General features: G+C 57.8%; 2 protein-coding genes across 4 annotated transcripts; one reads left to right on the top strand and one right to left on the bottom strand.

Annotated features, from left to right (window-relative positions):
- The first annotated feature begins 14 nt into the window (after positions 1-14).
- On the top strand, positions 15-17,231 carry NAPB (NSF attachment protein beta). 3 transcript variants are annotated; one of them, XM_082049472.1, is made up of 14 exons: positions 15-215; positions 2,630-2,737; positions 8,638-8,749; positions 9,362-9,897; positions 11,287-11,366; positions 11,584-11,700; positions 12,318-12,364; positions 12,468-12,545; positions 13,125-13,180; positions 13,551-13,635; positions 14,066-14,170; positions 14,385-14,453; positions 14,773-14,823; positions 15,304-17,231. In XM_082049472.1, the coding sequence occupies exons 4-14, from the start codon at positions 9,800-9,802 to the stop codon at positions 15,406-15,408; spliced, it is 891 nt and encodes a 296-aa protein (XP_081905598.1). In that variant the 5' UTR covers positions 15-215; positions 2,630-2,737; positions 8,638-8,749; positions 9,362-9,799; the 3' UTR covers positions 15,409-17,231. The 3 variants fall into 3 exon arrangements, with proteins under 3 accessions (XP_081905598.1, XP_081905599.1, XP_081905600.1); XM_082049473.1 differs by lacking the exons at positions 15-215; positions 2,630-2,737 and adding an exon at positions 8,029-8,498; XM_082049474.1 differs by lacking the exons at positions 15-215; positions 2,630-2,737 and having other exon boundaries at positions 8,029-8,749.
- LOC309437567 (vinculin-like) lies at positions 636-2,735 on the bottom strand (the record flags this gene model as incomplete). The annotated part of the gene is made up of 4 exons (XM_082048110.1): positions 2,520-2,735; positions 2,025-2,197; positions 1,760-1,877; positions 636-854 (listed from the first exon to the last, which is right to left on the bottom strand). Exons 1-4 carry the CDS (start codon positions 2,595-2,597, stop codon positions 636-638), a joined length of 588 nt encoding a protein of 195 aa, XP_081904236.1. The 5' UTR covers positions 2,598-2,735.
- Positions 17,232-17,296: the final 65 nt, after the last annotated feature.

Genomic DNA, 17,296 nt, shown 5'->3' with positions numbered 1-17,296 from the left:
AGTGTGTTTGATACAAGACAGTGGTTTAGCTTGGAGAAAAAGGCCAAATGAGGAGTGATGTGGAAGGGGCAGCTGGCCCGTGCAGCCGCTTGTCTCTGTGTAACCACCTTTCTCCTTCTCCGCAGCCCCGGCCGGTCCAGGAGCTCGGCGGTGGGGCCTGGACATGGAGAGCAGGAGCAGGAGCAGCCGTGTCCTGGGTGCCCTGGAGCCAGCGGGTGAGTGAGCAACAGCGCTGAACGTTTTACCCGCGGGAAAAGAGAGATTGGGGGAGAAAAGTCTCATTTCTCTGCAGGATCAGGGGCAGCAGGGGAGTCAGAACACTCCCTGCTCCTGCTGGCTCTGGAGAGGGGACAAAGGAAAACATCCCTTAGTTGTCTTCATTCCATTCTTTCTTCAGCTTTTGTAGCGCATGTCACCCTCTGAATTTGTATGTTGTGTATGAGCCCCAGCACTGGCTCTTGTGCAGGATTCTGTACCTCTGGCTGCCCTTCCCGGGCGGTTTTTAGGATTGCCACCCCTAGGAGCAGAAGTGGCAGCTGCTGAAAAGGCGATGCTTACCAAAAAGGCCCATCACCCCGCTTGGTGGCCGTTGATTCAAGAGCAGTGGTTTCCGAGCGTCCCTAATTGCGTGTCCTTCAGCGGGTTTTGTGCGCTGGGGCGGTCGGAGGTGCCCGTTCCTGCACCGCGGCCGTCAGGGTGGGCTCGGCCCGCGCCCCGGTTCTGCGCAGCCCCAGTTCATCCCTGTCGGCGCTCGCAGACTCCTCGGCTCTGTGCCGCAAGAGGTTTTCCCTCCACCGCATGCAAAAAGCAGCTAATTCTTCTTCTTCAGAGCCAGGCGGGGGCTGTCGCAAGCCCTGGCAGGCGAAACATTTGCATGCTTTTATATATTGTACGTGAACTCATTTAAAATATCATAAATGATATAGAAGTCTGAGTGTATCGATGTGTGTGTGACCAATGTGGCATCTCTACCTGTTAATCCTTAAAAAACCACTTGAAATGCTTAAAAGTGCTTTAAAAACACCTGCTGAGAGACAGAGAATAGGAATGCAATATAGTTAATTAATAAGCAGGGAAATTGCCAAAGGGAAAAAGCCAGGTCATAAGGACTTGAATCTAGACAACAAAGATACAAGAATGGCTGGTTACTTCTGTCTGGCATCAGCAAAGTCAAAAATGGACATACAAATTTTTAACAGTATGGGAAATTAACCACAGGAGGAGCTTTTCCACTCTTGTGGTTGATTTTCCATCAGATAGGATTCTAGTTAAAAAGAGAACGTGCGGGGGGTCAGCAGAAGCTGTAGGATTGTATAGGAGGCTGAGGCACGTGGTGAAGAACTGCGGCAGTGCGGAGGCTGCTTGTATCTGCACATTCTCCGAGCGCTTTCAGCCAAAGTCTCACAGACTATTTACGGCTGGATCGATGGGTTGTCACTGGCAGCTTCAAGGGAAGTGTTGGGAGGTTTGATCCAAGCTGGAGACTCAGACTGGCGTGGGCTGTTCCCACATAAAGGCCTCCAAGGAGAGGCTGGCCAAATGGAATGGGAAACGGCACAGCTCAAGGTGATTGGGGTGTTCTGTTAGCAGGGACAGAGCGTGTTCAGCGCCTGGAAAGACACGCAGTGGGCTTGGAAGCACACCAGAAAGGCACACGGTAAAAAGGTGACAGCAGGTTCGCTCCCAGCTGGAGCGACAGAGGGGCTGCAGGAGCTCCCGCAGCGGGGACTCGCCTCCCAAACCTCCCGCGTTCACTTACTTTGACACACGCCGCCTCGGCTGCTTTCAGAACGTGCAGAACCGCTTGAAGGAGGTTGCGCGCGTTGCTGACGAGCAGCTCGGAGGAGGACTTGCTGTCGGCGGTCACCGCTTTCACCCTGAAAGGACATTTTAAAGGATTCTGCTGGGAGAGCAACCCCTGGGTAGCCAGTTATCCCCAAACCAGAACTGTAACCGATGCAAGAGGGACCTGGAGCGCAGTGGTGCGCACATCTGGAGAAGGGGCCAGCAGGCGGGGGGGTTACCTGGCCACCATGCCCAGCTGGCTGCTGAGGGTGTGGGTGTGCTCGGCGGCGCACAGCAGCTCTGCACGGCACCGCCCGTCGGGGCACTGTTTGGCCACCGCGTGCCCAAATTTAACGAACGCCTGCCCGTCGGAAGCGATTTGCCTGGCGCAGGAGATGAGCTGGTCCTTGCTCTAGAACAAAAAGAGAATTAAATGCGTTTGGGGAGAGGAGGAGGAAAAAAAAAAAGACCATTTTTCCTGCAAGGCAGGGGAGTGTCCAGGAATCCCAGCAACATTCTGAAATAGGGAAAGGGCTGGACACCAGGGTCACTTCTCATCCGGGGCAAGAAATCCGTGGGGCTTTGCACAAATGCAGCGGGTGCCACTCGTACAAGAGGGAGTAACGCAGGGGTGTGAGCAGCCCTGTTGCTGCCTCTGAGCGCACTTTTGGGCAAAAAATATTGTCTTTATGCCTATGAAAGTGCTGGGGCGGTGGGGGTGGAACGCTCCATACCACGATGGGGCCTTTCTTCCTGAGGAACTGGGTCATATGCAGCATCCTTGTTGCCATCTCCTTGGTGACCTGGGACATCTTGTCACCGTCTTCCCTCTCACATTTTGCAGGGCCGCTGGCAAGGGAGATGCTGGGAGGATCATTCTGCTGCAGAGACAAGAACCAAACAGATGTGAAGGCTGGAGCGTGTGGAGGTGCCGATGCCGAGGTAGTTTTTGGTGAGTGAAGGAGAGCAAAAGCCACTGGCCACCTCTCTGGGTCCACCTGCTGTCCCAGCCAGCTCCTCTTGTCACCCACAGCGGCACCATCGTGTCCCAAGGCCCTGGCCCAGCATCTGCTGGAGCTGTTGTGTGCGCTGGCAGTGCCCGCGGCTCAGGTTGTGATTAAGTGTTGCAAACGGCGGTCTGGGTGGCGTTGCTGACGCCTCTGCCAGCGCCCAGCACCAGCGGTTGTTGTGGGAGCTGCTGGTGCTCCCAAAGGTGCTATGGGGAGCTGAGCTGCACAGGGATGCTGTTTTGGGGAGGGAGAGCAGCGCAGAAACAGCCTGTGGAGATGGGGTTACTGGTGCGGGAGTGCCGGTCAGATCAGATATCCAGAGCTCAGCGGAACGGGGCAGCCAGGAACCCGATCGCACCATGAAGGTGGCCCGGGGGTTGGACTGGTGACCTCCAGAGGTCCCTGCCAGCGTCACTTAGCGCTCCGTGCTGTGGGTGACAGCGCTGACAGCTCTCATCATCACCCTGCAGTAAGAATTAAAGGGAAAAACCTGCTGTACCATTTCACGGGCCTCCTGGGCAGCTCCACGTCCTCTGCTCCCGCTTGGGCAGGTTCCTGCCACGCCGAGGTGGCTCAGAGCTGGTGACATCTGGGCCGTGCTGCCGCGTGGCCTCGGGCAGCGCTGGTCCCCCGCGTTGCACAGGCGCTGGCCGATGAGCTGCAGGATGTGTCCCCTGGGGCCGCGGGTGGCGCGCAGCTGTGTCAGCAGGTAGTGCGCCATGGCTGCCCAGTACCACAGCGTGCTGGCCAGCCGGGGGTGGCCTGTGTCCCCATGGCTCTGCAAGAGCCACCTGGCGCTGCCCACGGCCTCGGACGTGAGGAGCAGGAGGTGCTCTGCCACGGAGAGCAGTTTCTCCTGCGAGTGCAGCTCCTGAGTGTCTCTGAGGGTGGTTTTGACCCACTGAACGTTGGTCATCAGCCGGCTTGCCTTCTCTTCAAAGGCATCTTTTCTCCTCTCGCTGTCTTCATGAGGGAGGAGGGACAGGGCTGGCTCGATGACATCCCGGATGACCCGCAGCTGTTGGGCGTTGACGTTCTCCAGGTGGAGCAGCAAGGCCTTGGCCCTGAGCGCCAGGTCTCTCTGCAGGAGCTCCCAGCGAACGGTCAAGCTGGCCCTGGGCAGCGGGGAGAGCGAGAGCGTGCTGGAGGCGTCCAGCAGCGCTTCCACCAGCACCTCCACCTCCTCCCGCAGCGCCAGGATCTCGCTGCGGCCGTGCTCCTCGGGGCAGGACGAGGCGGAGAGCCGGGCGGCCTCCTGCAGCCGCAGGGAGATCTCGGACACGGCGGCCAAGAGGCTCTGCGAGCAGAGCTTGTTGTGCACGGCGCTGCTGAGCTCCCCCAGGAGCAGGACGTCCCCGCCGATGAAGCGATCCAGGGCGCGCAGCAGGACGCGTGTGCTGACGGCCCAGCGCACGCAGCGCAGCTCCAGGACGGCCTTGCCCAGCCCACAGGAGCCCTCGCAGGACGCTGCTTTCTCCAGTAATGCTTCGGCGGTCACCTGAGCACGCAACAACTTGGCTTGCACCTCTAGAAAGCTCTCCCAGACATCGGGGGAGATGAGATTTCCCTTGCTACAGGCCATGCTTGCAACGTCTCCTGCAAACTGAACCGTTCCCGCTAAAGCTGTCATGGTTTCCTCTAAAGCCTGTTTGCCGTGCACAACGTCAGCAGACAAGAAAAAGCCAAATACTTGCTGGGCCAGACTGTACCAAGGGCCTGCCACAGCTGCCAGGCACTCCTTGGTCTCGCAGATCCTTTCGGAGAGCGTGAGCGCCATTTGGAAGAGGCTGCTTGGGGCATGGAGCTGCCGCGGGGCCGTTTCCTTGGCCAGGCTGATGACGTGCGGTGTCAGCGACACAATCATCTGGTGCTGCCCCAGCGCCTGCGTCTGCGGAGGCTCAGCCACGGGCAGCGCTTCCTTCGCCGCAGCGACGCAGCCGCCGGAGAGTTCCAGCAAAGCGGAACAAGCGGCGTCGACAGCTGCCGTATCGTGAGCTTGTGTCGCTGCCAGGAGAGCCGCGATGACAGGGTGCACGTCTTCTTGCCGTGGAGCGACATCCGGGTGGAAACCACCTGGTCGTGAAGGCGGAGGACTTGGGATGTCTTCCTGCACCACAGCTTCACCCGTGATGGTTTTTAGCCCAGCACACCCTGGGCTGAGTTCAGGCCCCTTTGCGACATCAGCGCTTCGCACTTGTGCCCGCAGAGGACTGAGGATGTCGGGGTGGTTGGTCCCGTCCAGCCCGTCACACACACGGCGAGCAGCGTCCACCAGGCCACTCGCTGCCCTGGAGAAGACGTCCCCGGTTTGGAGGCAGGAGGGTCCCTCTGGACGATGGGCCGCGACCGCTTCCAGCTCGGGGATGGAGTTGGCCAGTTGCCTGACCCAAACCAGCAAACCGTTCCTGAAAACGGGGTCCGTGGCTCTGTCCACGTGCCGGGCGGTGGCTCCCGCCACCCACCGCGCCCAGCTGCAGAGCTGAGCCGCGTGCCGCCGCAACACCTCGTGGTCCCGGCGCTCCCGGGCTGCGTCACACCGTTCCCTGTCCTTGGCCATTTCCCGGACGGAGAGCTCCAGGAGTTCACGCACACCGACCGTCTCCTCAAAGCAGCGCAGGAGACCTTCCCTCGCTCCAGCCCACGCGCGGTACCAGGAGCGCAGCCGCTCGGCAGCGCTCGCCTGCGACGTGTCTCTGCTCACGTCTGTCAGCAGCGCAGGGAGACGGGCGAGGAGGCTCTGCAGATAATTCACCCCCTCCCCGATTTCTCTGGCCGTTTGGGTTTTGGTGCACCTGGCCAGAACAAAGTCTGTCACTCTGAGCATCCGCTGGGCATGTGTGAAGAACGTGGCAGTGAGGGGCTGAAGCTTCTTTAAAAATCCTCCTGGTCCTGCTGGAAAACAGCCCGTGGCAGTGAGGTGAAGGGCAGCTTCAACCAACGGCCTCAGGGGCTCCTCGCCCTCAAAGGTGTCGAGAATTTGGCACAGGGTAGCCGTGAGCGCTGCCCGGTCGAGGGTCTCCAGCTCCTCCCTCATGCTGTGCCGTTCCTTCTCCAGGCTGCTCTCCCCTGCCCGTCCCTCCTGCTGCCCTGTGTGGCCGTAGATGCTTTTTCTCAGCTGCAGGAGAACCCAGCAACGTTTTACCAGCTCCAGCTTCAGATCTGCCCTGGACGCGTCCGCCAGAAGCACGCAGTAGAAAACCACGGCGTCCACGTGAGCGCTGAGCTCGCTGCCGGAGCGGCGCCGGGGCCACGGCTGGGAGAGCAGAGCCAGCAGCTCGCTCACGTGCTGGGAGAAGGTCCCGGCTCTGTCCTGCGGCTCCGTGGTGCCGACAAGCAGGGAAACGAGCTCTTTGATGGTTCTCTCCGTCAGCTGGAAAGCTGAGTCCTTGGAGAGCTTGACTTGCCGATCCCAGGAGCATCTCAGGTCGCTTCGCTTGGCTGCGTGGAGCAGAGGAACGCACTTCTGGAGGAGCTGCAGATTTCGGGCCAAGCTCTTCTGTCGAGGACAGTCTCCCAGTTCCTCGAGGCGCTTTGCTGTCAGATTGCCCAGCAGCAGCAGAGCCTCGGAAAAGGCGCGGAACGCCGCCAGGAGCCCTGGCGTGTCCCCCGCATCCCGCAGCGCGCTCAGGCGCTCCAGCAGCCAGCTGGCAGCCTCCGTTACCCTCCTTGCCCCAGCAGCGTCCTCAACCCGAAGAATCTAGGCAGAAAACAAACAATCAAACAAAAAACTGGTCGGAGCGGCTAGGAATCCCTGTTCACTATTTCTCGAGACGACACTCGAGCCGTGTTTTGCTCAGCAGACCGGCCGCAGCGAGCGCACGGTGCGGAAACCGCCGGCGCAGGGCAGTTTGTACCTTGGCAGTCTGTGCGAGGAGCGTCTCTGCCGCCGCAGCCAGCTGCTCCCGGTGCCGCGGGCTGTGCGGCCACCCCTGCAGCTCACCGGCCGCCCGCAGCAGCCGCCGGCCCGCCAGGACCAGCGCCTCGGCCGCCGGACGCGTCTCCTCCTCGCACACCTCGTCGCCCGACTCCTGGGCCAGCCTGGAACAGAAGCCGCTGGGCTCAGCTTTACCATCCCGGGAAGAATGTGCCAGGCTCGGGCTTTATCGCAACAATGAGCCGTGCCAGACCTGAACTGGGTTTGAACTGGGTTTAGCTGCGTTTGCCAACGGGTTCAGAGCCTTTTCCAGCGGCCGTGGTTCGCTTGGAGCCAGGGCAGAGCGGCACCGTCACCCAGGGGCCGGCGCCCGGGCTGCGAATTTCAGCTCAAATTATACTGAAACATTCAGTAAATTCACTGATGTGTTCAGTGAATTGTCCTGACTGTGGCTTTAAGGTGTTTTTACCTTAATCTTTGCTGTTTGAGGTTTTGCTGACTTTGCCCCGTCCCTTCCAAGCATGGACCCATGTTTGTCCCATCTCCCTAATTCTGTTGCCCATCTGTTTCTCCATCCCTGCCTGTTCCTTTGCCACTCTCCCCGCTCCTTCCCCCCCAAAACCTGCCAGGAAACACCCAACAAACCCACCTTCTTGCCACAGCAGCGAGTTCTTCGGTGGCTTGGACTAATTTCTCTGCGTTCTCGCTCAGGTTGGGCAGAGCCTGGCAAAGCCCCAGTCCCGGCTGCAGGGCGAGGAGCAGGCGGCAGAGCTGCGCGGCCATGGGGCTGAGGATCCTTCGCCTCGCTGGGTTTTCCATCAGCCCGAGGTCGTGCAGGTGAAAAGGCTCCATGTGTCCTGCCTGGAACGGGGACGGCGTGGGGTCCTTTGGGTAGAACGGGGACGGGGAGGGCGGTGAGACGTGGTGACGGTGGCGTTACCTCGGACACGGGGGTGCTCCTGGGCAGGGCCGTGAGCCCAGGGGGGATTAATTACACCTTAATTACCATGGAAGGCAGCGCCTGCTGCTGGGCTGTGGTGCTTGGGAAGCGCGGGGGGCTCTCTCCTGCTCCCCCCAGAGCTTTCCAGGCCGGGGACGTTTTTGGGGGGCTGGGGGCCGCCTCTCCCCGTCCCGGGTGTCCCGTCCCGGGGTGTCCCGTCCCGGGGTGTCCCGTCCCGTGTGTCCCGTCCCGGGGTGTCCCCTCCGGGGTGTCCCGTCCCATGTGTCCCGTCCCATGTGTCCCTCCCGGGGTGTCCCGTCCGGGGTGTTCCGTCCCGGGGTGTCCCGTCCCGTGTGTCCCTCCCGGGGTGTCCCGTCCGGGGTGTCCCGTCCCGGGTGTCCCGTCCCGGGTGTCCCGTCCCGGGGTGTCCCCTCCGGGGTGTCCCGTCCGGGGTGATCCGTCCCGGGGTGTCCCCTCCGGTGTCCGCAGGGCAGACCGGGGGTGTCGGTGTGACAAGCCGCGGATGCGTCAGCGTCGCCATGGAGACGGTCGCAGCGCGGTGACGTCATTGCGGCGCGCCGGGCGCGGGGCACGCCGGGAGCTGTAGTCCGTTGGAGCCGCAGGCCGCAGCCGGGGGGGGGTCGGGTTAATTAATTAATTAGTTAATTAACCCCAGACCGGGCTAATCTAGGTTCCGGCTGCTCGCAGGGGGTCAGGCCCGGCCCTCCCTGCCCGCTGATCCCCTGGTGCGCCCCCCGGGCTGTGGGGGGACCCCGCGCTCCCGCCGCAGAAACCTGAGGGAGTAGAGGGTGCCTCCCAAAGCCGGGCCTGCCCTAGACCCGGGCTCCCGCCTTGGCCTTTGGTTCACTGGCTAGTGCAGCTTTATGTGGTAAAAAATCGAGATTTAACCCTTTTCCTTCTCCCCCGGGCGTTCGGGCTGTGTGATGTTTGTAATCCCTGTTGGGGGGGGACAGGAGATAACACAGTCACGTTTTCTGCCCCTTCTCCTGACTTGTGTGTCCCCTCAGTGCAGAACGTCCGCTGGGAACCCCGACCCTGCAGGGAACCAGCTGAGCTGAGGCCGTTCCACAGGAGCGCGGAGAGGCTGCTTGTTCCACGGCGCCGGAGAGAAACCCCCACGTGCGTGTCATTGTGCAACGTGCATTTGCACTGTGCGATATGAATTGTGCAACGTGCATCTGCAACGTGAATCGTGCGTTATTTATCGTGCAGTGTGCAATATGAATTGTGCAACGTGCATCTGCAATGTGAATCGTGCGTTATTTATCGTGCAGTGTGCAATATGAATTGTGCAACGTGCATCTGCACCGTGAATCGTGTGTTATATATTGTGCAGTGTGCAATATAAATTGTGCAACGTGCATCTGCAACGTGAATCGTGCATTATATATTGTGCACTGTGCAACGTGCATCTGCAATGTGAATCGTGCGTTATATATTGTGCAGTGTGCAACGTGAATTGTGCAACGTGCATCTGCAACGTGAATCGTGCGTTATTTATCGTGCAGTGTGCAACGTGAATTGTGCAACGTGCACTTGCAGCATGAATTGTGCAACATGCAACATGCATTTGCAACGTGAATTGTACACTATCATGCAGTGTGCAACATGAATTGTGCAATGTGCATTTGCAACGTGAATCCTGCAATGTGCAACATGAATCGTGCAACATGCATTTGCAACAGGAATCGTGCAATTTCCAGCATGAATCATGTACTATTTATCATGCAGTGTGCAACGAGTTGTGCAACATGCGTCTTGCAAAGTGAATTGTGCAACGTGAATCCTACAACGTGCAACATGAATCGTGCAACGTGCAACATGCATTTGCAACATGAATCGTGCCGTTTGCAGCGCGAATCATGCACTACCATGCAGCGTGCAACAGGAATTGTGCAATGCCCGTCTGTAACGTGAATCCTCCACCGTGCAGCGGGAATCGTGCAGCGGGAACGGCGCGGTTTGCAGCCCGAATCACGCGCTGAGCCTTGCGCAGTGTGCAACGCGAGCTGCGCGACATCAACCGTGCACCGCGAGTTGTGCAGCGCGCAGCATCTCCAACGCTGCGCAGGCCCCGCCCCCGCGGTGCAGCGGACCAGGAGGAGGAGGAGGAGGAGGAGGAGGAAGAGCAGGAGCAGCAGCAGCAGCAGCAGCGGAGGCCGCGGCGCCATGGACAGCGCGGGGAAGGAGCGGGAGGCCGTGCAGCTGATGGCGGAGGCGGAGAAGCGGGTGAAGGGCTCGCACTCCTTCCTGCGGGGGCTCTTCGGGTGAGCACGACAACGGGGCGCGAAACGGGGGGTGCACGGGCTGCAAAACGGGGGCTACACGGGCTGCAAAATGGGGGGTGCACGGGCTGCAAAACAGGGGGTGCACGGGATGCACAACGCGGCTCTTCCCCCCCCTCCCCACCCCGGGTGTCCCCGGTGCTGCCGGTGGCTCCTTTGCATTGCGGCTTTTTGCTCAAAATTCAATTTTCCTGGCGATGCGTGAGCTGCACCCGGAAGGATTTTGCAAAACAAGCAGCTTTGCCCACCCCAATCATGTCTATTATTATTATTATTATTATTATTATTATTATTATTATTATTATTATCAATAATAATTATATTATATTAACATATATATAATATATATAATATAATAATAATAATAATAATAATAATAATAATAATAATAATAATAATAAATTAAGAAATTTACAGCATGATGCTGTGCGGAGGCCTCGGGTGTTTTCTAAACACCAGGCTGGAAAAAATCTGGTGCCCGCAGCGCTAAAAACCCGAAGTTTTAAAAATAAATCATCCCCCCCCGCCCCCAAGCAGCAGATTACCGGGGCAGGGCCGCGCTCCTGGGGCCTAATCCGGACAGCGAATTGCCGAAAATCCCCCGGGGCGGGGATTTCCAGGGGCACAATTCTCATTTTGTTGGGCTAAAAATAGATGGGTTTTGGTTTTTAAGATGGACGAGGAGGCGGCGGGTGACTCCGCTCCGTGTCCCCCTGGGAAAGGGGGTGCCCGGGGCTTTGGTTCCCGCAAAACGCACCTTTCAAGGGCACGGAACCCCCGCCCGGGCTCAGCACCGAGATGCGAGAGGCTGCCGGGGGGAGGAAGGGAGGCAAAATAAGGCGAAATGCGCTGGTTTGAGCGGCAGCGCTGCCCGGGGTCAGCTGGGCTGTGCCCCCGGGAGCTGGCGGGATCAATCCCTACAGAAATCCGCCTGTAATTAACAATAATATTGAGCTTCTCTCTCAAATGAATCAGCCGGCTCGGGGCGCCGAGTGACGCTGCACTCGCAGCGCCGAGTCCTCATTTTGCAGCGGGTTGTCCAGAGGCTCTTTAATTTGCTTTATGCTCTCGCAGGGGTGTAGTTTGTCAACCAGAGCTGCTTGTTGTGGGTGTTTGTGCTGAATGTGGCTGATGAGGTGGCCCAAAAAAGAGGGACGCAGGTCGGGGCCTCGCTCCACGCTCCAAACTTTTTAGGAATGTGGGTTTTGTGCGGCTTTCCCCTCTCTGAGCAGCGCGATGCTCCCTCCCCCTGCACCTTAAAATGAGGGTGATGGGCCTCATGGAGCTGATGTCCCCAGCCCTATTTTTGGTCCCCGTTTTGGGGGCGTTTTGTTCCCGTGTGGTATCAGGGCCTCTCTCACTGTGTTTCAGGGGCAACACGCGGGTGGAGGAGGCCTGCGAGATGTACACCCGGGCGGCCAACATGTTCAAGATCGCCAAAAACTGGAGCGGTGAGTCCAGCCCCCGCTTTTTGGGGGGATTGCTGAGTCCCCAGCACCCTCCTGGGGAGTTTTACATCCCGGGACAGTCCCTGTGGAGCTGCGATTCTTCTTCCCATCCCCAATTTAAATATCGGGAGGGTGGGCAAGGGGGGAGCTGGGCGTTCCTGGTGTTAAATCATCCGGGGTGCAGTTTCTTGTTCTAAAACGGAACGTGCTCGTCCCACAGCGGCGGGGAACGCGTTCTGCCAGGCGGCCAAGCTGCACATGCAGCTGCAGAGCAAACACGACTCGGCCACCAGCTTCGTGGACGCCGGCAACGCCTACAAGAAAGCGGATCCGCAGGGTGAGGGCAGCGCGCGGGGTGACACGCGGGGGTTTGGGTCGTCGTCATCCGCGGGTCCTCAAACCCGCCCAAAGCGGCATCCCCGCCCCCAGGAGGAAAACAGAGACCTTGGTGGGGCGAGGAGGAAGGAGCTGGATTCTTGACGTCTGGTGGCAAAGAGCAGGGTCGTGGCTTTGGGGATGGTTCCCCTCACCCTGCTGAGCGTTTGGGGACAAGCCCACCCACCCACCGCTGTCCCCACGCTCACTCAGGGCTATAATACCGTTTTATAAACTCACACCCCCCAAATTTCCTATAAACGGGCAGCCTGGGCGTTACAGGATCAGCGCTTTGAATTTTGAGGCCGCCGCCTGCCAAACCCGGGGTACAAGTCGTGTGTATTTGGCCCATCCTAATTTTGACGGTTCCTTTTCAGCGTCAGTTCCGAGTGTTTTTGCGAAGCAGCAGTTGTTGGGTTGGGTGGATCCGCGTTAGATCTGACGTTACATCTGTGGGTTTTGGGGGTCGCGAGCGCTGAGCTCGGCAGCTTCACCTCTGATTCTTGGAAGGGGGGGAGGCCTTGTCCTGGGGGGGTGACACCGGCTGACTGTTGTTTTTCCTGAACGCTCATGCTGCAGAGGCCATCAACTGCTTAAACGCAGCTATCGATATCTACACCGACATGGTAAGCAGCTGCCGCGGCAGCGCGGAGCCACGCGGTGACAGACGCGGCCAAAGCCGCCGGTCGCGCTCCCTCTCCCCCACCTCACCCGCCTCTGCCTCCCCAGGGCCGCTTCACCATCGCCGCCAAGCACCACATCACCATCGCCGAGATCTACGAGGCCGAGCTGGTGGACATCGAGAAGGTAAAACCGGCGGGCGCTGCGCCCACGTTTCTGCCGCCGAGCGATGGTTCTACCAGCACGGGGCAATCCCTGGTGAAAAACCTTCCCCACCGAAGGGGTTTTTCACATCTGGAAAGCACTTTGGGGCAGTTTGTGTTATTTTCCGGTGCACCCAAAGGCAGCTGCTGTGACTCTGAGCTCACAGTTGAGCACCGGCCCTTTCTCGTTGCCATAAGTGAGGGCCCCGCGTGAGCATCCTGCGGCAGCTCAGTTGGCTGCGCAGCTTCCACTTCAAATGCGCAACACAAATCTGTGGTTTCTAGATATTTTCTGGGCGATCATTTGCTTCAGCTCCACTTCACTGGATCCCACCTGTGTTAACGACGTCCCTGCTGCTTCTGTGCGGCTGCAATCCAGCCCTGCTGTGCCGGGGCGGTTCTGTGCGGCGATTCATTCAGTCACGGCAAAGCCGGCAGAAACCGTGCAGAAACCTCTATTAAAGAGGCAGAAACCTCTGTTAAACCTGCACGGGAGTTTGGGATGCTGGACGAGTTCTGGGTCACGTTTCCTGGTGTCCTGAGGCGCTGTTTCTGTCCGCAGGCCATCGCGCACTACGAGCAGGCTGCCGACTACTACAAGGGCGAGGAGTCCAACAGGTTTGTAAAAGAGCCACGGGAGGGAAGGGTTGGGGACAGGGACGTGTCCTCGCAGGCTCCTCACCTGCCCGACGCTTCCAAAACGTCCTGTGGTGGCACCTTGCCCAAGTTCTGCTGTTTCCGTTGAGGTTCTGGTCCTGCACTGCTCCAGGGGGCCTGTTTTGGGACAAAGGGGACATGGACCTGACACCAGGTCCCCGCTGAGCTGAAGGTCTTTGTGCCTTCCCTGCTGCTAAAAAGAAAATCTGCAGCTTTTGGGTGCTGCTTCTATCCGCTCAGTAGTCCGGGTGGCGCCGGGAGGTACCAGGGCACAGGTTTGTGTTTTCCCCCGGGACACAATTAGTTTAATTAAGGCTGGGGTTGATTGCAGCTCGGCCAACAAGTGTCTGCTGAAGGTGGCGGCATACGCGGCGCAGCTGGAGCAGTACCAGAAGGCCATCGAGATCTACGAGCAGGTGAGGACGCGCCTCGCGGCCAAATTCCCGAGAAGCGGGTCAGCGTGTCGGTCTCCGCCTGAGACCCCGAATCTTGCTGGTTTGGGGGCTGATTCTGCCTTTGCGAGACATGGTTTGCTCCTTCGCTTTTAAGAGTTGCGTTACTTACCAAACGTGGGGTTTTTTCCCTGAATTCTGTTGTTTCTAGAGAAAGGCTGGGGAAGGAAATATTAATTACACTTTCGATCTTATTGTGGGTTTCTGACCTCGCTCAGCTTTAGTTAAAAATCTCTGGCTTCCCAACAGCTTTTTGTACAGACACAGGCATTTTTTCCATGGTTTTATTTGCGTGATGATGCTGTAATTTCAACCATCCGTCCCGTTTTTAATTCAGTTCTTAGCGATGCGGTTTCGTTTCCCAGCTCTAATCATCCCTTTTCTTTGCGCCGAGGTCGGAACCAACACGATGGACAACCCTTTGCTCAAGTACAGCGCCAAAGAGTATTTCTTCAAAGCCGCTCTGTGCCACTTCATCGTGGACGAGCTCAACGCCAAGGTCAGTGGCCTCAGAGCCCTTATCCCAAATTCCCGCGGCCCTCCTCATCCCCCGTTGCTGCTGCGCCGCATTTTTGCGGGGGCTGAAGCTCGAGGTGCCGTCGCGCCGGGTGAGATTTGCCGTGAACGCTTTGCCAAGCGCTTGGTGCGGTTTTGGGACCAGAAGGCAAAAACGGGGATAAAAATGAAGTAGTTTTGTGTGTTCTCTCTTCCAGCTCGCGCTTGAGAAGTACGAGGAGATGTTCCCCGCGTTCACAGACTCACGGGAGTGCAAGCTATTGAAAGTGAGTAGAGCCAGGATTAAAGTCATAACTACACGTGAAAAACGCTGTTGGGTCACCAGGGCACGGACTTGGCCGTTGATTCCAACGCTTTACAGGACGTCAGACCCGCTTTGCGTTGGGTTTGAACGCGGCTTGTGCGAGTAGCTGCAGCAGAAATGATTATTATAACTGACTTTAGGTTTGGGTTTGGTTTGTATTTCGGTGTTGGTGGCGGGTGGTTTGGGTGGGTTGCGAAGGTGCCACCTGCGCGGGGTCCCCTCGCTCCTGGGGACCAGACATGGGAACAGGGATTTGCTGATTTTTCCCGGTGTTTTCCTAGAAACTGCTGGAAGCGCACGAGGAGCAGAACGCCGAGGCGTACACCGAGGCCGTAAGTGACCGCGGGTCGCTCACTGCGCCCACGGACATTGGTCCTTTTTGTCTTTGTGTGCGCTGTTCAGTGACGGCGGCAGGTCCCAAACTCCGGGCTTTTAAACCTCTTAGTTTGTCATTGAGAGCTGAGTGAAGATCCCGCCTGGTTTTGCTCTAAACACCAAAAAAGGGCCAGAGTGCTCTGTGTGGGTTTGATTGGGGTGGGGGTTGATTGGGGTGGGGGTTGATTGGGGTGGGGGTTGATTGGGGTGGGGGTTTGGTTGGGGTGGGGGTTGATTGGGGTGGGGGTTTGGTTGGGGTGGGGTTTGGTTGGGGTGGGGTTTGGTTGGGGTGGGTTTGGTTGTGTTTTTATTATTTTTAATCTGGGAAGCCCAGCAGCTTTTAAAGCCCCGCCTTGAGCTGCAGGACGCTGCTTTTGCAACTCTCGCTTGCTTTCTAATCTCTCAGTTTAACCCCCTTTTATTTTTGCCCTCGGCAGGTGAAAGAGTTCGACTCGATCTCGCGGTTGGACCAGTGGCTCACGACCATGCTGCTCCGCATCAAGAAGTCGATCCAGGGCGAGGGGGACGGGGACCTGAAGTGAGGCGCGGGTGACGTCGCGTCGCAGCCGGGGACGCTCCGGGATCCGTGACACCACATTCCGCTTTACTTTTGTCGCTTCCGAACCCCATGACGTGTGTGTTTCCTTAGTGTCCCGCTGTGTGTCGTGAGGAGGTGGGCAGGCGAGGAGGCGAACGCAGCACTTCAGGCAGGAATCCTGGCTCGGGTGGGCAGCTGTGACCCCCAAATCTGCACTTTCCCCCCATTTCGGCACGTCCAGGTGTTGTCCGCGGTGCACAGAATCGCTTCTGCTCTGTCGCTCTGGTGTCCCCGCTCTCTGTTTCTCAAGGGACCTGGTATTTTTTAAAGGATTGAGGTTTTTTAGCGGTGCTGGTGAAGGGCTTTGTGATTTACCCCAGCGAACGTGCGTGTCCCGCACGGCTCGGCTGCAAATCACCCCGAGGAGGGGCCGAGCGAGCTCAGGGCGGCGCGGTACGTCCAGCCCTCCTTACCGCTCCGCCTCGCAGCTCACACCTCATTCCCATGTTCAAATGTAACTTTCCTCTTCATTTTCTTGGCTCTATTTTCCCATTTTATTCCGTGCTGCGTCCCCTCCCTCCCGCCCCGAGTAAGAATCTCTTTTTCTACCTTTTCGTTGATTTGAACTCTGGGTTTTGTTTCTGAGCCCTTTGCTGTTGGCAAAGCCGCCTCCGTCTTGTGAGGCACAAAGGGGGCGACCGAGACACGAGGGGATCCAGGAAAACCTGCTTTGGGGGTCGGTTTTGAAAAGGTAGAGAGAAAGTTTTAAAATTCTGCGGTGATTTTAGCAGTGTCTGCACCCAAGGCTTGTTTGTGCAATGCTTCCTTTAATTAGAGGTGATGACGGTACCTGTAGGCGTTGAGGACGTGCAGTTGGCTGGTGGAGCCGTCACTCGTATTTCTCTGTGCTGAAGGGATTTCCAGCTGCCTCACAGACATGGAGAGAGTGAAAAAGTTGTTAATTAATTGCTTAATTTGCACGAGCGCTGCGTCTCTTGCTGAGGCCATTGTCTCTGCTCGGATTCCAGCAGCCAAATCTTCCCTCGGGTTTGGTTTTCACCTGGGTGGTTATTTCAGCAGAACAGGGTTCGGCTTGTTGGTCTAAGGGGTTTAGTTCTGTTGAAGTGGTACTTTTATCTCCACTTACGAAAAAGAAAACCAAAAATCCGCTCCTGGCACATGCCAAATGCTGTAGGTTTTGGTCGGAAATCCTGCTCGCTCTTCCCTCCCTTCACTTCTGCGCCGTTTGTCAGGGTTTGCTCCCCATCGGCCTCTGTCCACAACAAGGCGACGGCTGCCCCTTGTCCCGCCACGTCTCGCCGCCGCCCTCACGCAAACTTGGCAAAGAGATACTTCAAACTCCATTCAGCGCGTGGTCGCGTCTGTCCCCCGCTGAGCTGGGCGCAGAGCTCAGCCTAAATGCCAGCTAAGCCTGGATTAGCTGCAGATTTCACCTTGTTTTGGCCAAGAGGGCTCAACGCTGCAAGTGCTGCTGGCCTAAAAGGCACCATTTCTGTTTAATTTACCTGTTTAGTCCTGGCTTGAGCCAAGCTTTGCGCCTGGGCGGGGGTGCAGGCTGGGAGGTTTCCTGTCCGACCGCAGCGAGTCCCTCATTTCAGCCTTTTCTGTTCGTTTTCGCGCTGTCAGTGTTCGCGGAGCAGGAGCCCGGCCGGGGCTGCTCTGTCCCTGCGCTCGGGAGCGAGGACGGTGACAACAACGTTAGTTCTGTATCAGCATGTCCCCAGTGTGTCGGTGGTAAATTGTGACAATCTGCCACTCCGCTCTACCCCCCCCGTACACAACTCTCTACTATGGAAACTTATTAATGAAATGGCCTTAGCGAGAATATCATGTTTTGTGTGAATCTGTACATTATTAATAAAGTGAGAATC

Source organism: Streptopelia decaocto (genome assembly GCF_964273445.1).
Source record: "Streptopelia decaocto genome assembly, chromosome: 3".
NCBI lineage: Eukaryota > Metazoa > Chordata > Aves > Columbiformes > Columbidae > Streptopelia > Streptopelia decaocto.
This window is presented reverse-complemented; position numbering and strand designations above follow the sequence as displayed.

What these genes read in the sequence shown, in the direction of transcription:
- NAPB (XM_082049472.1), top strand. Translation starts at nt 9,800, where the DNA reads ATGGACAGCGCGGGGAAGGAGCGGGAGGCCGTGCAGCTGATGGCGGAG. An exon ending in CAAGAAAGCGGATCCGCAGG is followed by an intron (nt 11,701 to 12,317) that starts GTGAGGGCAGCG and finishes CTCATGCTGCAG; the next exon opens with AGGCCATCAACTGCTTAAAC. An exon ending in CCATCGAGATCTACGAGCAG is followed by an intron (nt 13,636 to 14,065) that starts GTGAGGACGCGC and finishes CTTTGCGCCGAG; the next exon opens with GTCGGAACCAACACGATGGA.